Below are 21,366 nucleotides of genomic sequence, written 5' to 3' on the forward strand. Positions count from 1 at the left end.
TCTCAGGTAAGTTTTTTTTTCATGTGAACACACTGCTTCCAATTAATGTTATGCTCAGAGCAGACAATTAATAAATACCCTTTGAACTGAATGAGTGATTAACTGCAAATATTACAATACATCTTAGTGGGCAGGATAATTGGACATATTTAGTCCTTGCTGTGACCTAAGAAAGGATTTGTTTTCATTAAATGTTTAACGTCTCACCCTGTTCATACAGCTGGAGTTACTGATTCAGTTTGATGTGAATTCAGTCTTACAAAAAACCCATCATTATAACCTGCACTTATGCTTCCTATAGTATCGGAACTTCCAACTTGCAGGCAAAATAGATAAGCTTCACATTCTTAAAAACCACAAGAACTCTCCCTTTATTCATACTAAACATAGAATTAGGTATTCTATTAAACTGAACAATAGGACTCACCGGGAGTGACTGCATACACTGTATCAAGAATTGCCCAAGTGTCTGCAAAGGTCAGTGGACCATTTCGCTGCATGCTGTGCCACGGGCCCACCACAAGGGCTGTCAGTGACTCACTGCATGGGCCACCCAGGGCATGTAGCGCTGAGGCTGTCAAAGAGCAAGACGGGGCTGCATTTAAACTTAGGCCTCTGCTAAGTGTCAGAACTTGGGCAAGATGCTAAACACTTTAGAGCCAGTTTCCTTTTCTATAACTGGGGTTATAACACTCACCCTGTCAGGTTCTTGTGTGCGTTGACAAGGCCGGCACGTGACACACCAGGGGCAGAGGTGGACGAGAACCTTCTTCCTCAGACATCAGTGTCTTTCTCATGAGCATCAACAGAATAAGGAGAGCAGGGCGTCTCCAGCGGTGTCGGGACCGCAGCAGGGACTCAGCAGCAATCAGTCTCTTTCTCTTGTTTCGTCCAAATCATACATTAAAAAAATAGGTGGGGTTATCATGGATGTTTATATTGATTCCTGGGATCAGACAAATACACCTTTCCTTGTCATGCTGTTTTCTCTTCCCAGATGGTTTGAAGAGCTTCGTTTTGGACTTGATACTCCTGAAATGCACATGAGAAACAACAGCCAATGATTTGCACATTTCACAGCAGTGGAGCTCTTCATTCACAAACTCAGATAGGAAAAAAAAAAAACTTCTTTTTTTTTCTAATGAATTCAGTCTTGACCCCGAGCCATCACCCATCCAGAATGGCAGGACATTCCACTCCACCACTGTTGCAGTGCCACAATTTCACTACTAATCAAAGGCTCCTTGGTTTCTGAAAAATGGGAGATGTACCTCTAATAACCAGTCTGGATTGTCACTGCTCACTTTCTTATTTTCCAACTCCACAGGGGCCCCCAAAACCCAGAAGATCTCATTTCCGGGCATCTTATAGACCACGGGGACCTGATAACACTGGGAACCCTGGGGCCGGCACCCACCTCATTTTCACCGTTTCCATCGCCCTCTAGGCATTGCTACAGAGCAGTGTTGGGACCCACCAGAGAACTGACTGCTCCCAGCCTGGGAAACTGCCTTCTCTCCCTCCACTGAGCTCATGATATTTCTGCTTTCCACCCCACAGAAATCCTTGAATGAAGCACAGAAGGGATTGGTCGTTGTCTGGTGTGAAGCAGAGCTGAGCCGAAGGAGGAAGCGATATTGCAATGGACTCTGTCATTGAAGTCACTAGTGCGCAAATCTCTTACCACTATGGTCAAATTTTTATATTCACTTTAAGGTTATAACTCATTCTGCTCACTGTATTCAATGCAACATCTACCCCAAAAGATACTCAGGCATTAATTTATGCTTTTCTGTTTACAAATGAGAATTCATAAGCAAATTGAGGCAGCAAGTAGATATTTAGATTTTTTTTAAATTGAAGGCAAAACAGAAGACACATACGCATCCATCAGTGAAACAGAACAGAGAGCCCAGAAACAGACTGAAATGCAGCCAACTGATTTCTGACAAAGGAGCAAAAACGATTCAATGGAGAAAGGAGTCTTTTTAACAAATGGTTCTGGAACAAGTGGGCATCCACATGCAAAAAATAATACGTAAACAGACTTTATACTTTTTACAAAAGTTAATGCAAAGTAGATATTAGACCAATATATGAAATGTAAAATTTTCAAAATTCTAGAAGATAACATAAGGAAAAAATCTAGATAACCTTGGATTTGGTGATTTTTTTTTTAGATACAACACCAAAAGCACGATCCACAAAGAAAAAATTGGAAAGTTTAATTTCATTAACATGAAAAACTTTTGTTTTGCAAAAGATACTGTTAAGAGAATCAAAAGACAAATCACAGACTGTGAGAAAATATTTGCAAAATATATCTAAGGATTCATATCTGAAATATGCAAAGAACTCTTAAAACTCAGCAATAAGAAAACAAACAACTCAAAACTGGGCAAAAGCTGAACAGATCTGCAGATGGAAACTAAGTATATGAAAAGATGCTCTGCATAATATGTTATTAGGAATTGCCAATTAAGACAGCAATGAGATACCACTGCACACCTATCAGAATGGCCAAAATCCACAAGAATGAAAGCACCAAATGCTGGTGAGGATGTGAAACAACAGGAACTCTCATTCATTGCTGTGGGAATGCAAAATGGCACAGCCACTTTGGAAGACAGTGTGGCAGTTTTTTACAAAGCTCACATAGTCTTGTCATAAGATTTAGCAATTGTGCTCCTCATTATTTACCCAATGGAGTTGAAGAGTTATGTCCACACACAAACTTGCACACAAATGTTTATAGAAATGTGGGCGGCAAGCCACCCAGGTGCCAAGGTAAGAGACTGAGGGCACAAGCTGTTCCAGTGTAATAAAATATATAAGATAACAAGAGTTATACTAGATGTAGATCTTAGATATGATTATATATGAATATCATTAATCATTAGTTGGTAGTAATTACTCTTTATCCCAATATTATAATAATCTTTGCTCTATAATCATAACCTAGGAAAAACTAGGCCATACAGAGATAGGAGTTGAGGGGACATAGTGAGGAGTGACCAGAAGACAGGAGTGCAAGCCTTCTGTTATGCCCGGACAGGGCTACTAGAGGGCTCCCTGGTCTAGTGGTGACGCCAGCGTCTGGGAAGACGCCCGTGTCTAGTGGTAGCATCAGTGCCAAGGAAAAGCATCCGCTACTTAGCAGACCGGGAGAGGGAGTCTCCTTTTCCCCGGGGGAGTTTAGAGAAGACTCTGCTCCTCCACCTCTTGTGGAGGGCCTGACACCAGTCAGGCTTTCCCGCAGTTATCCAGAGGCCTAACCGTCTCCCTGTGATGCTGTGCTTCAGTGGTCACGCTCCTAGTCCACCTTCATGTTCCATCCTGTACACCTGGCTCCGCCCTCTAGAAAGCAGTAGCAAATTAGTGAAAGTATTAAAGTCTTTGATCTTTCTGAAAAGAGCATAGAAAAAATAACGGTGTAAGCTGTCCTCTCTCTCTCTCTGCCTCGGCCGCCTAACAGGGAAGGGCCCCCTGTCCGGTGGACACGTGGCTCACTTGACCTTCTCAATCAGTGAAGATGACTCACACTCCTTACCCTGCCCCTTTTGCTTCGTATCCAATAAATAACAGCGCAGCCTGGCATTCGGGACCACTACCGGTCTCCGCGTCTTGGTGGCAGTGGTCCCCCGGGCCCAGCTGTCTTTTCTTTTATCTCTGTCTTGTGTCTTTATTTCTACACTCTCTCGTCTCCGAACACAGGGAGAAGAAACTCACAACCCTGTGGGGCTGGCACCTACATAGAAGCTTCATTAGAATTACCAGAAACTGGAGGTGACCGACATGTCCTTCAGCAGGTGACTGGAGAAATACATTCTGGTACCTGCAGACAACGGAATATCATTCAGTGAGAAAAGAAATGAGCTATCAAGTCATGAAAAGGCATACAGGGACCCAAAATGCACATTACTAAGTGAAAGAAGCCAAAAAGGCCACATACTGTATGATTCCAATTACGTGACATTTTGGAAAAGGGAAAATTACATAGATAGTAAAATAATCAGTGGTTGACAGGGGTTGGGGAGAGGAAAGGACGGATGGGCAGAGAGCCCTGGAAAATCACCTAAGTCCGGGGAAGGCGAGGCTGCAGTGAGCTCCAGCCTGGGCAACAGAGCGAGACTCCATCTCAAAAAACAACAACAACAACAACAACAAAAAAGGCAAAAACCGCCGTTACTTTTCCACCAACCCAAGTCGTTGGACGAATCAGCGCATGCGCGTTCCTCTGCGGGGCCCGCATCTCAAGCCGCAAGCTTCCCAGAGCCAATAGGAGAGGTCCCACATTAATTTAATTAATTTATTTATTTATTTACTTTTTTTTTTGAGACAGGGTCTCATTCTGTCACCCAGGCTGGAGTGCATTGGCGCGATCAATGCTCACTGCAGCCTCGACTTCCCTGGACTTCGGTGATTTTCCCACCTCAGCCTCCCGAGTAGCTGGGACTACAGGCGCACGTAACCCCCAACCCGGATAATTTTTGTATTTTTTGGTACAGACGGGGTTTTGCTATGTTAGCCAGGCTGGTCCCGAACTCCTGGCCTCAGGTGATCCGTCTGCTTCAGCCTCCCACAGTGCTGGGATTACAGGCCTGAGCCACCGTGCGGGGCCTGAATTTTAAATTAGGTTTTTCTATTTCTGCAAAAAACACCCCTGGGATTTTGAAAGGGATTTTGCATTAACTCTGTAGATAGGCTGGGCAGTATTGTCATCTTAATAACTACAACTACGCCTCCCAATCCCCAACATGGAATATCCTTCCATTTACTTATGTCTTCTTTAATTCTTTTGGCAATGTTTTACAGTTTTCAATATGTAAGTCTAAGTCTTGTGCCTCCTTCGTTAAATTTATTCCTGTGTATTTTTTTATTCTTTTTGATGCTTTTTTTTTTGAGACGGAATCTCACTCTGTCACCCAGGCTGGAGTGCAGTGCAGTGGCACGATCTCACTGCAACCTCCGCCTCCCAGGTTCAAAAGATTCTCCTGCCTCAGCCTCCCAAGTAGCTGGGATTACAGCTGCGTGCCACCACACTTGGCTGATTTTTGTATTTTTAGTAGAGACAGGGTTTCACCATGTTGGCCAGGCTGGTCTCGAACTCCTGACCTCAGGTGATCTGCCCACCTCAGCCTCCCAAAGTGCTGGGAGTTTTAAGAAATTCACCATTGTGTATGATATTAGCTGTGCGTTTTTCAGATATAACCTTTATTATTTTGAAAGAATTCCCTTCCGTTCCTAGTTTATTGACTGCTTTCTGATGAAAGTGTGTTGGATTTTGTCAAATACTCTTTCTGTATCAATTGAGATGATCATTTGGGGTTTTCCCCTTCATTCTATTAATGTGGTGTATTACCTTGGTTGATTTTCCTATGTTGAACCGTCCTTGCATTTACAGAATAAACCTCACTTAGTCACAGTATATAATTATTCTGAGAAGCTGTTAAATTTGGTTTCCTAGTATTAAACATTTTGCATCAATATTCATAATGGCGGACGGGCACGGTGGCTCACGCCTGTAATCCCAGCACTTTGGGAGTCCGAGGTGGGTGGGTCACGAGGTCAGGAGTTCGAGACCAGCCTGGCTAACATGGTGAAACCCCGTCTCTACTAAAAATACAAAAATTAGCTGGCTATGGTGGTGCATACCTGTAATCCCAGCTACTGGGGAGGGTGAGGCAGGAGAATTACTTGAATCCGGCAGGCGGAGGTTGCAGTGAGCCGAGATCGTGCCACTGCACACCAGCCTGGGCAACAGAGCGAGACTGTCTCAGAAAAGAAGAAGAAGAAGAAGAAGAAGAAGAATTCACCAATGAAACTATCTGGTGAAGAAAAGGCCAGGTCTTACTGATTCAACCTTAGTAGTTCAGAGTCTATTCAGATTTTCTACTGCTTTATGAGTCATTTTTGGTATATTGTGTATTTCTAGGAATATGTTCATCTAATCTAGGTTATCCAATTTGTTAGTATACAACTGTTTATGCTATTCTTTTATAAACCTTTTACTTTCTGTTAAATTGGTAATAATGTCTCATTTCATTTCTGATTTTAGTAAACTGAATCTTCTTTTTTTCTGAATCCACCTAGTTAAAAGTTTGTCAATTTTGTTGATGTTTTCAAAGAAAAACTTTGGTTTCATTGATTTTCTCTGTTTTTCTATTATCTACATTTATCTCAGCTCTGATTCTTTATTATTTCCTTTCTTCTAGCTTTGAGCTTAAATTGCTCTTCTCTTTCTAGTTCTTTGAGGTGTACAGTTAGGTTGTCGATTTTAGATCTTTCTTCTCTTTTTAATATAATTATTGTCAATTATGCCTCATAAGAAAATAATTCTGAGTAAAAAATAAAATAATACAGAATTTGTCAGCTACATAAAAAATAAAACACAGCCATATTTTATTTACGAAAGAAACATTTTAAGTATGTAGACATACATAGTCTAAAAGTGAAAGGATGAAAATAGATCATGCAAATATTAACCAAGGGAAAAATTATATGGCTATATTAATATCGGACAAAGTAGATCTAAAGTAGAATTACAAGATATAAAGATACACATTTCAAAGTAATAAAAAGATCAATTCCATAGGAAGCTCATAAATTTGTAAATACCTAATAGCATAAATTTCAGTTATGTAAAGTTTATAGAACTATAAACTATGGTTTATAGTTTATAACTATAGAGGTAATATACAAGTCTGGCCGGGCGCAGTGGCTCATGCCTGTAATCCCAGCACTTTGGGAGATCGAGGTGGGTGGATCATGAGGTCAACAGATCAAGACCGTCCTGGCTAACACGGTGAAACCCCATGTCTACTAAAAAATACAAAAATTAGCTGGGTGTGGTGGTGTGTGTCTGTGGTCCCAGATACTCGGGAAGTTGAGGCAGGAGAATCACTTGAACCCAGGAGGCAGAGGTTGCAGTGAGCTGAGATCACACCACTGCACTCCAGCCTGGTGACAGTGAGACTCCATCTCAAAAAAAAGAAAAAAAAGAAGTAGAAGAAGAAGTAATATACAAGTCTGCAATCATAGGGGACACTAATCCACTGTTTGCAGTATTTTTCTTTCATGTATAGATTTACAACTATAAATTTCCCTCTTAATGCTGCTTTTGCTGCATCTCATAAGTTTTGGTAGGCGTATTTTCTTTTTCATTTACTTATCTTAAGGTATTATCTAATTTCTCTTGTGATTCTTTGTTAGCTCATTTGTATTTAAGAGTGTTAATTTCCGGCCGGGTGCAGTAGCTCACGCCTGTAATCCTAGTGCTTTGGGCAGTCGAGGCAGGCAGATCACAAGGTCAGGAGTTCAAGATCAGCCTGGCCAACATGGTGAAACCCCGTCTCTACTAAAAATACAAAAATTAGCTGGGCGTGGTGGTACACGTCTGTAATCCCAGCTACTCAGGAGGCTGAGGCAGGAGAATTGCTTGAACCCAGGAGGCAGAGGTTGCAGTGAGCCGAGATGTGCCACTGCACTCCAGCCCGGGCAACAGAGTGAGAGTCCATCTCAAAAAAAAAAAAAAAAAAAAGTGTCAATTTCCATATATGTGTGAATTTTCAAGTTTTCATTGTTATTCATTTCTAGTTTCATTCCATTGTGATTGGAAAAAATGCTTTGTCTGATTTCAGTCTGTTAAAATGTATTAAAACTTGTTTTTGTCCAGGTGCCAAAACAAGTTTGTGTCAAATCTTTTATCACTATATGATGCCCTTTTTTGTATTTTGTAATCATTTTAAAGTCTATTTTATCTGATATTAATACAGCCACTCAGCTCTCTTTTAATTACTATTTGGTAAAATACCTTTTTTCATCATTTTACTTTCAAGACTGTGTCCTTACATCTAGAGTGAATCTCTTGCTGACGACATATAGATGAATCTTTTTTTTAATCCAATCTGACAATCCCAGCCTTTTCATAGGAGAGTTTAATTCAGTTACATTTAACATTAGTGATAAAACAATATTTTCTTCTGCCATTTATGCATTTGTTTTTGTATGTCTTACATTTAAAAAATTCCTCAATACCTTCATTACTGCCTTTTTGTATTTTTTTTTTAGTGTACTTTTTAAACTCCTTTCTTCATTCCATTTCTGTAGATTTTTAAATTATTTTCTTAACAGTTAACATGGGGGCTACAATTCACATCTTAAATGTATAACAACCTAGTTTTGTTTTGTTTCATTTTGAGACAGGGTCTCACTCTGTCACCCAGGCTGGAGTGCAGTGGAGCAATCTCGGCTCACTGCAGCCGCCGCCTCCTGGGTTCAAGTGATTCTCCTGCCTCAGCCTCCCAAGCAGCTGGGATTACAGGCATCCACCACCACACCCAGCCAATTTTTGTATTTCTAGTAAAGACAGGGTTTCACCATGTTAGCCAGGCTGGTCTCAAATACTGGCCTCAAGTGATCCACCTGCCTCGGCCTCCCAAAGTGCTGGGATTACAGGCATGAGCCACCATGTCCAGCCTTAAATTTATAACAAACTAGTTTGAATAATACCAGCTTAGATCCAATAGTATATACTATGCTCCTATAAATCTGTCTTTCCCTCTTTATATGTTATTGTCACAGATTACTTCTTTATACATTGTATACTGATTAACATAGATTTGTAATTATTGTTTTGTGCATTTGCCTATTATATAAGAAAAAGAGAAAAGCCACAAGCCATACCGAAAGTCCAATAATACTGGCTTTTATATTTATCTACATAGTTCCCTTTACCACTGCTCTTTATTTTGGTCTCATGGCTTGAGTTACTGTCCAGTGTCCTTTCATTTCAGCCTTACACCACTTAGCATTTCTTGCAGATCGGTTACACTGGTAATGAGCTCCCTGAGCTGTTGTTCATCTGGAAATGTCTTTATTTTCTCCTTCATTGTTGAAGAACAGCTTTGGCAGATATAGAAATCTTGGTTGCCGGTTTTTTTTCTTTCAGAACTTCATGTCACCCCCATTGCCTCTGGCCTCCATGGTTTCCCAAGAGAAGCAGCTGGTGATCTTCCCCAGGCTCTCTTGAATACGGCTGGTAATCATCTTACCAAGACTCCTCCTCTATGTGATGTGACGTCAGTTCTCTTTTGCTGCTTTCAAAATTCTCCTGTTCTTCCTTTGGGTTTTGATAACTTGATTACATGTGTCTCAGTGTGGATTTCTTTGAGTATATCCAACTTGAAGTTCACTGAGCTTCTTAGATGTGTGTATTTATGGTTTTCCTCGGATTTGGAAAGTTTTAACCATCATTTCTTCAAATGTTTTTTCTTCCCGTTTATCTCTGCCTTCTACTGAGATTCCTTCTTCTGGGACTTTTATAATATGCATGTTGGCATGTTTGATGGTATCCCACAGGGACCTCAGGCTCTCTTGTTTATTTTTCTTCATTCTTTTTTCACTCTGCTCTTCAGATTGGATAGTTTGTTGTTTTAGAGACAGAGTCTCACCCTGTTGCCCAGGCTAGAGGACATTGGCGTGATCATAGCTCACTCTAATCCCCAACTCCTGGCTCAAGCAATCCTCCCACCTCCACATCCCAAGTAGCTGGGACTACAGTACCTGCCATTACACCTGGCTAATTTAAAAGAAGAATTTTTTTTTCCTTTTTTTTTTTTTTTTTTTTAACGGATGGGATCTTGCCATCTTGCCTGGGTCTCAATTGATCCTCCTGCCCCAACCTCCCAAAGAACAGAGATCACAGGTGTAAACCACTGCACCTGCCAGACTGGGGAGTTTTAATTTTCTTATATTACAGTTGACTGATCCTTTCTTCTGCCTGCTCAAATGTGAACCCCTAGAGTGACTTTTTCCTTTTTTTTTTTTTTTTTTTTTTGAGACATAGTCTCATTCGTCACTCAGGCTGGAGTGCAGTGGCACAAACATGGCTCACTGTAGCCTTGACTTCACAGGCTCAAGCGATTCTCCCACCTCCTCAGCCCCCTGAGTAGCTGGGACTATAGGTACGTGCCACCACACCCAGCTAATTTTTGTGTTTTTTTGTAGAGCTGGGTTATTGCCGTGTTGCCCAGGCTGGTCTCAAATTCCCGAGCTGAAATGATCCACCTGCCTCAGCCTCCCAAAGTGCTGAGATTATAGGCATAAGCCACCATGCCCCACCCTATAGCAACTTTTTTATTTTTTATTTTTATTTTTTTATTTATTTTTATTTTTTTATTTTTTTTGAGACGGAGTCTCGCTCTGTCGCCCAGGCTGGAGTGCAGTGGCGCAATCTCGGCTCACTGCAAGCTCCGCCTCCCGGGTTCACGCCATTCTCCTGCCTCAGCCTCTCCGAGTAGCTGGGACTACAGGCGCCTGCCACCATGCCCGGCTAATTTTTTTGTATTTTTTTTTTAGTAGAGACGGGGTTTCATCGTGGTCTCGATCTCCTGATCTCGTGATCCGCCCGCCTCGGCCTCCCAAAGTGCTGGGATTACAAGCGTGAGCCACCGCGCCCGGCCTGCAACTTTTTTATTTCAGTTATTTTTCAGCTCCAGATTTTCTATTTGGTTCCTTGTAATAATTTCTGTCTCTTTATTGATATTCTCATTGGTTCATGTATAGTTTTCTTGATTTCCTTTATTTTTTTCCATAATTTCATTTAGCTCATTGACATATTTAACACAGTTGATTTAACATCTTGGACTAATAATTCCAGTGTCTGGGCTTCCTCAGGGGCTAATTTCTGTCAAATTGGTTTCTCCCCCTCTCCGTGAGTAGGCTACACATTCTTGTTTCTCTGTTTTGTAATTTCTTCATTGAGAACTGGAAATATTTGAAGACTATGTTGCAGTAACTCTGGAGATCTAATTCTCTCAATCCTCAGGGGTTGCAGAATCTTGTTTATTGAGTGTTGGAGCCATCCACTGTGACTTTTCCGAACTATTTTTTGCGAAGCATGCCTTGTTATGTGTGGTCACTAAGGTTTTTGTTCTATTATCTCAGCAGTCACCTTCCCCAATCAAAAGCAGCAATCAGCCATCAAAATACAGAATCCTGAGATTTGGAAGACAAGGTTCTTATTGCCTACCCTGGCTTCAGAAGCCACCCCAGGAATGGAGACCACCCTTCTCTCGGCTGCCTGCTGTGGTGCTGGGAAGTGGGGATTTGAGGCACTACCAACAAAGCCAAAAATTGAGTTCTCCCCTGGATGCTGCACATGTTCAACTAGACTCAAGTTCCAGAATAATGACTCGAAACAGTTCCTGACAACTCAATGGTCGTTGAGTGGAAAGATGGCTTCCTGGCACTTCCTAATATACCATCATCTATGACATCACTCCATTTCTTTTCACTGCCAAAGCATATTCCCTTGTGTGCTTACATCATATTCCCTTGTGTGCTTACATCATATTTTGTTTATTTGTTCATCCGGTGATAGACTTTTGGGCTGTTTCCAATTTGAGGCTATTATAAATAATGCTGCTATGAACATTCCTGTATACATTTTCATGTGGACATGTTTTCATTTATCTTGGATATATACATAGGCATGGAATTGCCAGATATACTGATTTTTTTAATGTTAAACTACACTTGCACTCCCGTAATAAACTCTACTTAGTCATGATACATCGGATTCAATTTGCTCGTATTTTGTGAAGGATTTTTGCATATATATTCATGAAAATGTTGGTCTGTAATTTTTGTTTTTATACTATCTTTGTTAGTTTTGGGCATGTTATGTTGGCCTCATAACATGTTGGACAATTGTTCCTCCTCTGTGTTCTAAAAAAGTTTGTGTAACTGAGTTGTGAGATGGGGTTTCGCTCTTGTTGCCCAGGCTGGAGTGCAGTGGCGTAGTCTCAGCTCACCACAACCTCTGCCTCCCAGGTTCAAGCAATTCTCCTGCCTCAGCCTCTCAAGTAGCTGGGATAACAGGCGTGCCCCACCACGCCCAGGTAATTTTTGTATTTTTAGTAGAGATGCGGCTTCACCATGTTGGCCAGGCTGGTCTCGAACTCCTGACCTCAAGTGATCCACCCACCTTGGCCTCCCAAACTGTTAGGATTAGCGGCGTGAGCTGCTGTGCCCAGCATCCAGTTATGGTTTTAAATTACACCTATGTACACCTCTCTTACTGAACACAGGAAAGAGATATTCATCACAAATCTATGATGGTCATTACATTTATTTCCTCAATCAATAAAAGAGAAATAACAGGTAGGAAAGATGAGTTATTATTCCCCAGAAACAATTAATCAAGAACATATCGAATCCAAACTAACGATGTGAAATATTAGTTCTCATGTCAGGAATGTGATCCTGCTTTTACTAGAGTGAAATTAAAGTGTGGAAATTGGCCGGGTGCGGTGGCTCATGCCTGTAATACCAGCACTTTGGGAGGCTGAGGCAGGCAAATCACCTGAGGCTGGGAGTTCGAGACCAGCCTGGCCAATATGGTGAAACCCCGTCTCTACTAAAAATACAAAAATTAGCCAGGAAAGGTGGTGGGTGCCTGTAATCCCAGCTACTCAGGAGGCTGAGGCAGGAAGTTGAGCCCAGGAGGTGGAGGTTATTATTCTGAAACTCCATTTCAGAAAGTGAGCCACGTCTGTACTCCAGCCTGGGTGAGGGAGTGAGATGCTGTCTCCAAAAAAAAAAAAAAAAGGAAAAAAAAGTGTTAAATTTGAGGTCAAGGAGAAGAAAGTGGACCACAATTTTATATAGGTAATATTTTTGTGATGGGAATAAAATAGACAGGCAGATTTAAAAATAATAATAATTGTATATATGGTCCATACTCAGATGTCCTGATTTTATGTTAACTTTGGTAATTTGAATATATCAATAAATTTGTCTACTTATATTTGTCAAATTTGGGGACATAAAGTTGTTCAGAGAGCCAGACGCAGTGACTCACACCTGGAATCCCAGCAACTCCAGGCTGAGGTGGGAGGGTCACTTGAGGCCAGGAGTTCAAGACCAGCTTGGGCAACATAGCAAGAGCCTGTCTTTAAAAAAAAAAAAAAAAAAATTAAGGCTGCTACCGCCGGCCTGTGCCCGCCTGTGTGGCGCTGGCCTGGAGGGGCCGTCGTGGGCTCCAGGCAGATGCCGCGCCTGTGGAGGGTCGTCCTGGCTCACAGCCGCCATCATGCTGGCGCTCATCTGCCACCTGCCGAACGGTCCCCTTCGCTCGTCCGGGAGGAGGAGATGGAGCTGACGCTCGTGGGCTGCAGTACTCGGGCAAGGCCACCTTCGTCACTTCCATCACGTCAGGTGAATTCAGCGGAGATACGACGGCCACAGTGGGCTTTAGCCCGAGGAAAGTAACTAAACGTCACGTCACAGTAAAGATCCAGGACCGGCCGGGCGGTGGCTCATGCTTGTAATCCCAGCACTTTGGGAGGCCGAGGCAGGTGGATCGCCTGAGGTCAGGAGTTCAAGACCAGCCTGGGCAACAGGGCGAAACCCCATCTCTACTAAAAATACAAAAAATTAGCTGGGCGTGGTAGCGGGTGCCTGTAATTCCAGTGACTGGGGAGGCTGAGGGAGGAGAATCGCTTGAACCCGGGAGGCGGAGCTTGCAGTGAGCCGAGATCGCGCCACTGCTCTCCAGCCCGGGCGACAGCAACGAGTCAAGGCTATTGTTTACAGTATAGATGCTGCAGATCGTAAGAAGATAGAAGCTTCCCGAAACGAGCTACACAATCTTCAACAAGAGCAAAACTCCATCTCAAAAAAAAAAAAAATATTGAGACTTGTTTTACCACCCAATTTATTAGTCCATTCTCACATTGCTTTAAAGAACTACCTGAGACTGGGTAATTTATAAAGAAAAGAGGTTTAATTGGCTCATGGTTCCGCTGGCTACATGGGAAGCCTGACTGGGGAGGCCTCAGGAAATGCACCATCATGGAAGAAGGCAAAGGGGAAGCAGACGCATCCCACATGGCTGGGGCAGGAGGAAGACAGCAAAGGCGCTACACACTTTCAAACTACCTGATCTTGTGGGATGTATCATGACAACAGCAAGGGGGATTCCGCCGCCATGGTCCAGCCACCTCCCACCAGGCCCCCTCCTCCAACATTGGGGATTACGACGTGAGATTTGGGCAGGGACACAAATCCAAACCGTATCACCCAGTATATGGTCTATCTTGCTGAATATACCACGTACACCTAAAAAAAGTATATTTTGCAGTTGCTGGATGTGGTGTTCTACAAATGTCAATTAGATTGAGGTGGCTGACACAGTGGTTCAAATAATTTGCCCTGATTTTTTTTTGTCTAGTTTCTCTATTTACTGCTAAGAAATGGGTGTTAAAATCTATTTTAATGGCAGAATTTTCATTTCTTTTTCATGTATTTTAAGGTGCAAACGTATTTATGTGTGCTATCTTCCTGAATGGCTCTCTTTACAGTTATAAAATGTTCCTACCTTTATGGTACTATCTGTTCGAAGTCTATTTAATCTGACATTTATATAACCATTCCAATCATACTATGCTAGTGTACATGTTGTATTTTTTCCCCTTTCAAATCGTCTGTCTTTAAAGTTTCTTATAGGCAGCACATAAATGGGCCTTGATTGCTTTCTTTTTTTTTTTTTTTTTTTTTTTTTGAGACGGAATCTCGCTCTGTCGCCCAGGCTGGAGTGCAGTGGCGCAATCTCGGCTCACTGCAAGCTCCGCCTCCCGGGTTCACACCATTCTCCTGCCTCAGCCTCTCCGAGTAGCTGGGACTACAGGCGCCTGCCACCGCGCCCAGCTAATTTTTTGTATTTTTAGTAGAGACGGGGTTTCACCGTGGCCTCGATCTCCTGACCTCATGATCCGCCCGCCTCGGCCTCCCAAAGTGCTGGGATTACAAGCGTGAGCCACCGCGCCCGGCCTGATTGCTTTTTAATTGTCAGTCTTGATTAGAATGTTAACATGTCAATAATATAATTATTGATATGGCTGGATGCATGCCACTTCACCAGTTTTTTTGTTTGTTCCCCTTTTGGTTCCTGCCAATTCTTTCCCTTTTGAGGTCACTTCTCCAAGTTTTACTCCCCTCCACAGTTTGCCTACCTTTGTTTACGTCTCAGCTTTGGGAGAGTTTTCGTCCTGTCTTACTGAGCTTATGGCTGTAAGCAGCAGGTGGGATAGGTTGTAGGAGGCTTATGTGGTGACCGTGGAACCAGAGCCCCTATATATGCTTTTAGGAAGATCTGGTATATAATTCTTTTATGCACAGACAACTTTGAAAGTGTACGTAAGAAATTGGTAAATGGCCAGGCCCAGTGGCTCACACCTGTAATCCCAGCACTTTGGGAGGCTGAGGCAGGTGTATTACTTCAGTCCAAGAGTTTAAGACCAGCCTGGGTAACAAGGCAAAACCCCATCTCTCAAAAAATACAAAAATTAGCTGGGCATGGTGGAGCCTGTCTGTAGTCCCAGCTGCTCTCAGGAGGCTTAGGTAGGATAGCTGGAACCCAGGAGGTGGAGGCTGCAGCAAGCTGAAATCATGCCACTGCAATCCAGCCTGGGTGACACAGTGAGACCATCTCAAAATAAAAAAAGAAAAATTGGTAACTGTGGAGATTTAGAGGGATGACAACTCTGGAGACCAAGAGGAAAATACTTTTTAATACAGACTTTTCTGCACTTTGACCATATGTGAATATTTTCAAAAAAGGCATTAAAAATTATACAAAGCTGGCCAGGCGCGGTGGCTCATGCCTTTAATCCCAGCACTTTGGGAGGCCAAGGCGGGCGGATCACCTGAGGTCAGGAGTTTGAGACCAGCCTGGCCAACATGGTGAAACCCCATCTCTACTAAAAATACAAAAATTAGCCGGACGTGATGGCACGCGCCTGTAATCTCAGCTACTGGGCAGGCTGAGGCAGGAGAATCGCTTGAACCTGGAAGGCAGAGGTTGCAGTGAGCTGAGATCACGCCACTGCATTCCAGCCTGGGCAACAAGAATGAAACTCCATTTCAGAAAAAAAAAAAAAAAGAAAAGAAAATTATACAAAACTGTCCATTTGGGGTGGATTAAGCATGAGGCAGCTTAAAGGGCAAATGCAGCAAACTACAAAGGCTTTATCTAACTCAGCACCTAAATCTGTTGACAGCCACAAGGAAGACATTGGTATCTGATACTGAATTCTAGGCAAAGCTGTCTTGCAGATAACCAGGTGTTTTACAAATATTTGTTTAGGGCAGCTTCCTAGCCCATGACCTTCTTTCACATAGGCAGTTTCTCCTGTAGAATACAGCAGTTTAATAATCATCTTGCTTCTCAAGGGCATGCATGTGGCTAATTTGGACTGGGGAAAGCTGGGGCATAAGTGAGGCAATTAGAAGGCTTCCCAATTCTAGGGGCCACAATTTTTGTGGCCATACCTAAGAATCCTGGCTGGCACTTGTAGCAATGGGATGCAATTGTGTAATGGATTTTTTGGTAACCACACGGTAGAAGGCCAAAATAAGAAAACTCTGAACAATGACGCCTTTTGCTATAGAGCTGGTGTCCACTAACCATGTGGCTGCTGAGTCCCTGCAACGTGGCCAAAACTGAGATGTGCGCTGCTTGAGGTACAAGGGAATTTGAAGACGTGGTATGGAGCGCGCCTGTAATCCCAGCCTCTCAGGAGGCTGAGGCACAAGAATTGCTTCAACTTGGGAGGTGAGGGTTGCAGTGAGTTGAGATCGCGCCACTACACTCCAGCCTAGGCGATGGAGTGAGACTGTCTCAAAAAACAAAAAATAAAAATAAAAAAAGGCAGGGCGTGGTGGTGGCTCACACCTGTCATCCCAGCACTTTGGGAGGCCAAGGTGGGCAGATCACTTGAAGTCAGGAGTTCGAGACCAGCCTGGCCAACATGGTGAAAACCCATCTCTACTAAAAATACAAAAACTAACCAGGCATGGTGGCCCACACTTGTAATCCCAGCTGCTCAGGAGGCTGAGGCAGGAGAATCACTTGAACCCAGGAGGTGGGGGTTGCAGGGAGCCGAGATAGCGCCACTGCACTCCAGCCTGGACGACAGCAAAGATTCTGTCTCAAAAATAAATAAAATTACGTATGTGGTACATGGTGACAATATATTGTATATTTAGAAATTGCCAATAGAGGCCGGGCATGGTGGCTCACGCCTGTAATCCCAACACTTTGGGAGGCTGAGGCAGGTAGATCACCCGAGATCAGGAGTTCAAGACCAGCCCGGCCAACATGGCGAAACCCCATGTCTACTAGAAATATGAAAATTAGCCAGGTGTGGTGGCAGGCACCTGTAATCCCAGCTACTCGGAGGCTGAGGTAGGAGAATTGCTTGAGGTGGAGGCTGCAGTGGGCTGAGATTGCCCACTTAGAAGACAGCAGCAATCAAGTACCTTGGTATTTACCTAAAGAGCTTTAGACCTATGTTCGTAGAAAAAATATACACACAGGTGCTTATCAGTTTATTCATAACTGCCAAAACTTAGAAGCAAGATTACTTAGTAAGTAGGTGAGCTAGATAAACTATGGTAACTGCAGACAACAGAACATTGTTCTGTGCTAAAAAGAAATGAGGTATCATGTCATGAAGACATGGAGGAAACAAATGCTACTGCTTAGTGAAAGAGGCCAATCTGAAAAGGCTATTTTCTGATTCCAACTGTATGACATTCTGGAAAAGGTAAAATTATGGATCTAGTAGGATCTGTGGTTGCCAGGGCCTTACAGAAGAGATGGATGAATAGGCAGAGCACAAGATTTACGGCAATAAAAACTACTCTGTAAGCTACTAGAATGCTATTACACATCTGTCGAAAACCGTAGAACAAACCCTAACGTAAACAGTAGACTAATGAGGCTGACGGTGCTAATGGTGCACCCGTGCAGGCTGCCCATCGTGACGAATGTGCCGCTCTGGCGCAAGCTGTGGACAGTCATGGAGGATGTGTAAGTGGCAGAAACAGCGGATGTGTGGGAATTCTGTTTAATTTTGCTATGAGCCTAAAACTGCTCTTCTTAAAAAACTTATCTAAAAAATGACAACTCAGTGTTTAAGTATTTTATTAAATCAGATAAGGAATCTCCACATTGTTGCACATAACAGCTTTTATACAATGCTAAGGACATATCATTTGTTTACAAAGAAAGTCTAAAATTTCAAGAACATTCAAAGAGCTAACACAGTAAAGGTCATGCAAGTTCTAGAAGAGTGAATCATGACAGAACTCATTCATTTTATCCGTCACCTCCGAAAGGCCCAACTCCTTAAGGAGAAGACAGCTCAAGCCCACGAGCTTGTCACTAGTCTGGTATTTCATTCAGGAATATTGAGCCTGTCACCACGTACTGGCTTGATCGGAAGTAACTCAACCCTAACTATAGAAAGGGTTTTCTGAAGAGACTTACTGCTGCAAAATGGATGCCCTTTATTCATATCGTGTTAGACTATGAATATGTCACATGCTTTCATTTAAGTATGTATGCATAATACCCAAACCAGGAATCTCAGCTATGACCTTTTCACTTAGCTACACTAAATGTCAGTCCAAGATAAAAGAGGAGATTAAAGATAAAACTGGAGATTAAAGAGACTGTGAGTAGTGAAACATTCGAGTGAGGCTGTCAATCTAGGTAAGTGACACTAAGAAGCTTAAGATATCCTACGAACTTTTTCCTAGGAGGCAGTTTCAAACTGCCCTATGACAAACAGCTGATTATCACGTTTATAATGATGGTTCACTCATGTAGCTTCGAACTTATTCATACCTACATTTAATTTATAACCACGAATGGGTAGGCAGACGTGTCAAAGACCTTCGGGGGACTCTCCCTCCCCACACCCTTCACTCCCCACACCCCCCAAACCTTCTATACAGAGTCCCCCTGCTTTAAGTCAAAAGGTCAATTCTGGATTAAAACTTGTCTGCACTAAGTTTATAGGAGGTAACATGCAAATAAGGTGATAAGGTTAAAATGACTTGTCAATAGCAAACATTATAAATGTATGCTACTATCTCATTAAGTAGAGGACCTGGAGAAACCATAAAGATAGCAAAAACCCACACTAAACTTCAAATTTTGTAGTAATTTCATTTTACAGTGGTTGAATTTACCCACCAAATGCTTAATGACCACAAAATGTTTCTTCAACTAAAACTAAAAGATAGGGAATTATAGGAGTTGGGATACATGTTAGATACTAACGATCTTCAAGCTTTGAAGATGTCATTGCATGAAGAAAATTATGGGAAACACTGTTCCCGATAATTACTTACACCCTTAGTGTAACATATGGAGATCACTGTCTCCGATACAGACACTGTGGTAGGTAAAAACTACCTTGTTCTTTATACATTATGGAAGACACTGCTCCCGATAATGTGTTAGGATTGTGACAAAGGTACTGGAAATTTTGCAAAATGGGAATTAGAGTTATACCTTGGATAAACTGAGCTATAAAATTTTGCAGGAGTACTACCACAGCCTTTAAGTGACATTTAGTTATAACTTGGTCACAATTCATTGCATTTAGGAAAACTAGCATTCTTATCTGGTCAGCGCTCGCTTCTTAGCAACCCCTAATTAAATTTAATTCATCTCTAAATCTTAGCTTCAACTTTATTCAATTACATTTGGCTGGCGGCTGTTTTCTAAAACCCTTAAGTGTTGACCATAAATGCAAAACTTCCAGTATCTGTTGGGTTTTATTAGCAGATGCTGCTTTTATTTAAAAAAAACCGACAGTATAACTGTCATAATTATGGAAGGCACTGCTTCCGATAATTATATTCTATAAAAAAAACACCATTTATAGTGAACTCTGTCACTGATAAATAAACAATAAATATCTCAGTGCCAAAAGGACAGAAAGCTCTCCCCTAAGATTAACACTTTGGCCAAAATTTGGCAGCGTATTATTCTTTAAAGTCTGACAAACTGAGTCTGCAACTAAACACCTGAAACTGGTTCTCTTTCAATGTGCTTTGGAAGAAACAAAAATAACAAAGAACTAAATGGAGGCTTATGGGGAAGGGACAGAGGAAAAGAAAATATACTAAGTCTTTGGCTTCTGGTCCCCTCTTTTCATAAATGACATTGAGGTTAACATATTAAGGCCTTATTCCTGCAATCAACAGTTGAACCTCATTTTATCCAGCAGAAGGACCTCCATTTCAGACCTCATTGGCACGAAAACAAGCCCATCTCTTCTGAAAGTTAACTGTTTCTTTCAGGAATAAGGACACCAGCTACATTCCTTATGGAAAGGCTTAGATCTCATTTGGAGAAGGTCTTTCAACCCGGTATCTCCTATTTAGCATCAAATGAAGTTGGAGGATCACTCGAAGTCAGCAACCACTTACAACCTTCAGCAGAGACCAGCCCTTAGGATTCAGAGAGATCATGCACATAACTGGTTTCTGACATTTTCGTTAACAACAACAGGAAAGAGGCAGTTCCCATTACAAAGCACTTAAAATTCTAGAGATAGGGGAATATTCCATCATGGACATTTTTTAAGTGGTTATTCACTTTAACTTGAAGTACAGGTTATCTACCCTGTATTAAAAGCTGCTGCCTAAAGACATCTAGTAGTACCAAGATGATGGGATGGAATTCTAACATCAGGTTTTGTAGCCCTACTGAAAATTTAGCACAATCAGCACAAGTCTAGAAACCAGACTACCCTGCTGTTCTGATGGAAGCTATGGGTATCACATTTAAAACTCATTGTCAATGTCCCAAACATCACCAGAGAGGGCATTTGCAGCTCCCTGAATAGTCCAAGTAGCTAGAGCCAACTGGTTTCTGAACAGCGTTTCATTAAAAGCACCGTTATTTTGTTTACGCAGTTTCAAGTTCTCCAGTAAAGCTGACAGCGTGTGAGAGCCGGAGCCCCAGAAGACATGGCGGAAAGGAGACTCTTTTGGAGATACGTAGGGAGAGAGGAAGTGATACTCCACCTACGAAAACAACACACAAGGCAATTTACACAGCCCTGTGACTTTTGTAGTAAAACAACTGTTCACTTCAAATGTAAAATGTCCCAAATTTAAGAATGCTGATCAGACTTTTATTTTTTTTTTGAGACAGAGTTTCGCTCTTGTTGCCCAGACTGGAGCGCAACGGCGCGATCTCGGCTCACCGGTACCCTCCACCTCCCAAGTTCAAGCGATTCATGCTGGGATTACAGGCGTGAGCCACCGTGCCCAGCTTTTTTTTTTTTTTTTGAGACAGTTTCGCTCTTGTTGCCCAGGCTGGAGTACAATGGCGCGATCTCAGCTCACTGCAACCTCCTCTCCTGCCTCAGCCTCCTGAGCAGCTGGAATTACAGGCATGCACCACCACGCCCAGCTAATTTTGTATTTTTAGTAGAGATGGGGTTTCTCCATGTTGGTCAGGCTGGTCTTGAACTCCCGACCTTAGGTGATCCGCTC

The 21,366-nt window shown here is 42.4% G+C and overlaps 1 protein-coding gene across 14 annotated transcripts in view; it reads right to left on the reverse strand.

Moving 5' to 3' along the window:
- The window catches only part of TFRC (transferrin receptor), a 65,896-nt gene that overhangs the window by 13,566 nt on the left and 30,964 nt on the right, over window positions 1-21,366 (reverse strand). For 6 of the 14 annotated variants that reach the window (XR_010116731.1, XR_010116733.1, XR_010116734.1 and 3 more), the window contains exons 19-21: window positions 3,775-3,835; window positions 698-1,032; window positions 428-574 (exon numbers count right to left, since the gene is read on the reverse strand). Coding sequence is in view for 3 of the 14 variants with exons in the window: in XM_063622178.1 (XP_063478248.1) it covers window positions 20,650-20,892 (243 nt within the window). In the remaining 11 variants the exon portion in view is untranslated. Of the gene's footprint in view, window positions 1-347; window positions 3,358-3,550; window positions 3,836-17,975; window positions 20,893-21,366 lie in introns of those variants that run through there. The other 8 variants (XR_010116735.1, XR_010116725.1, XM_063622178.1 and 5 more) reach the window with 6 other exon arrangements.

Source organism: Symphalangus syndactylus, chromosome 17 (genome assembly GCF_028878055.3).
Source record: "Symphalangus syndactylus isolate Jambi chromosome 17, NHGRI_mSymSyn1-v2.1_pri, whole genome shotgun sequence".
NCBI classification, from domain to species: domain Eukaryota; kingdom Metazoa; phylum Chordata; class Mammalia; order Primates; family Hylobatidae; genus Symphalangus; species Symphalangus syndactylus.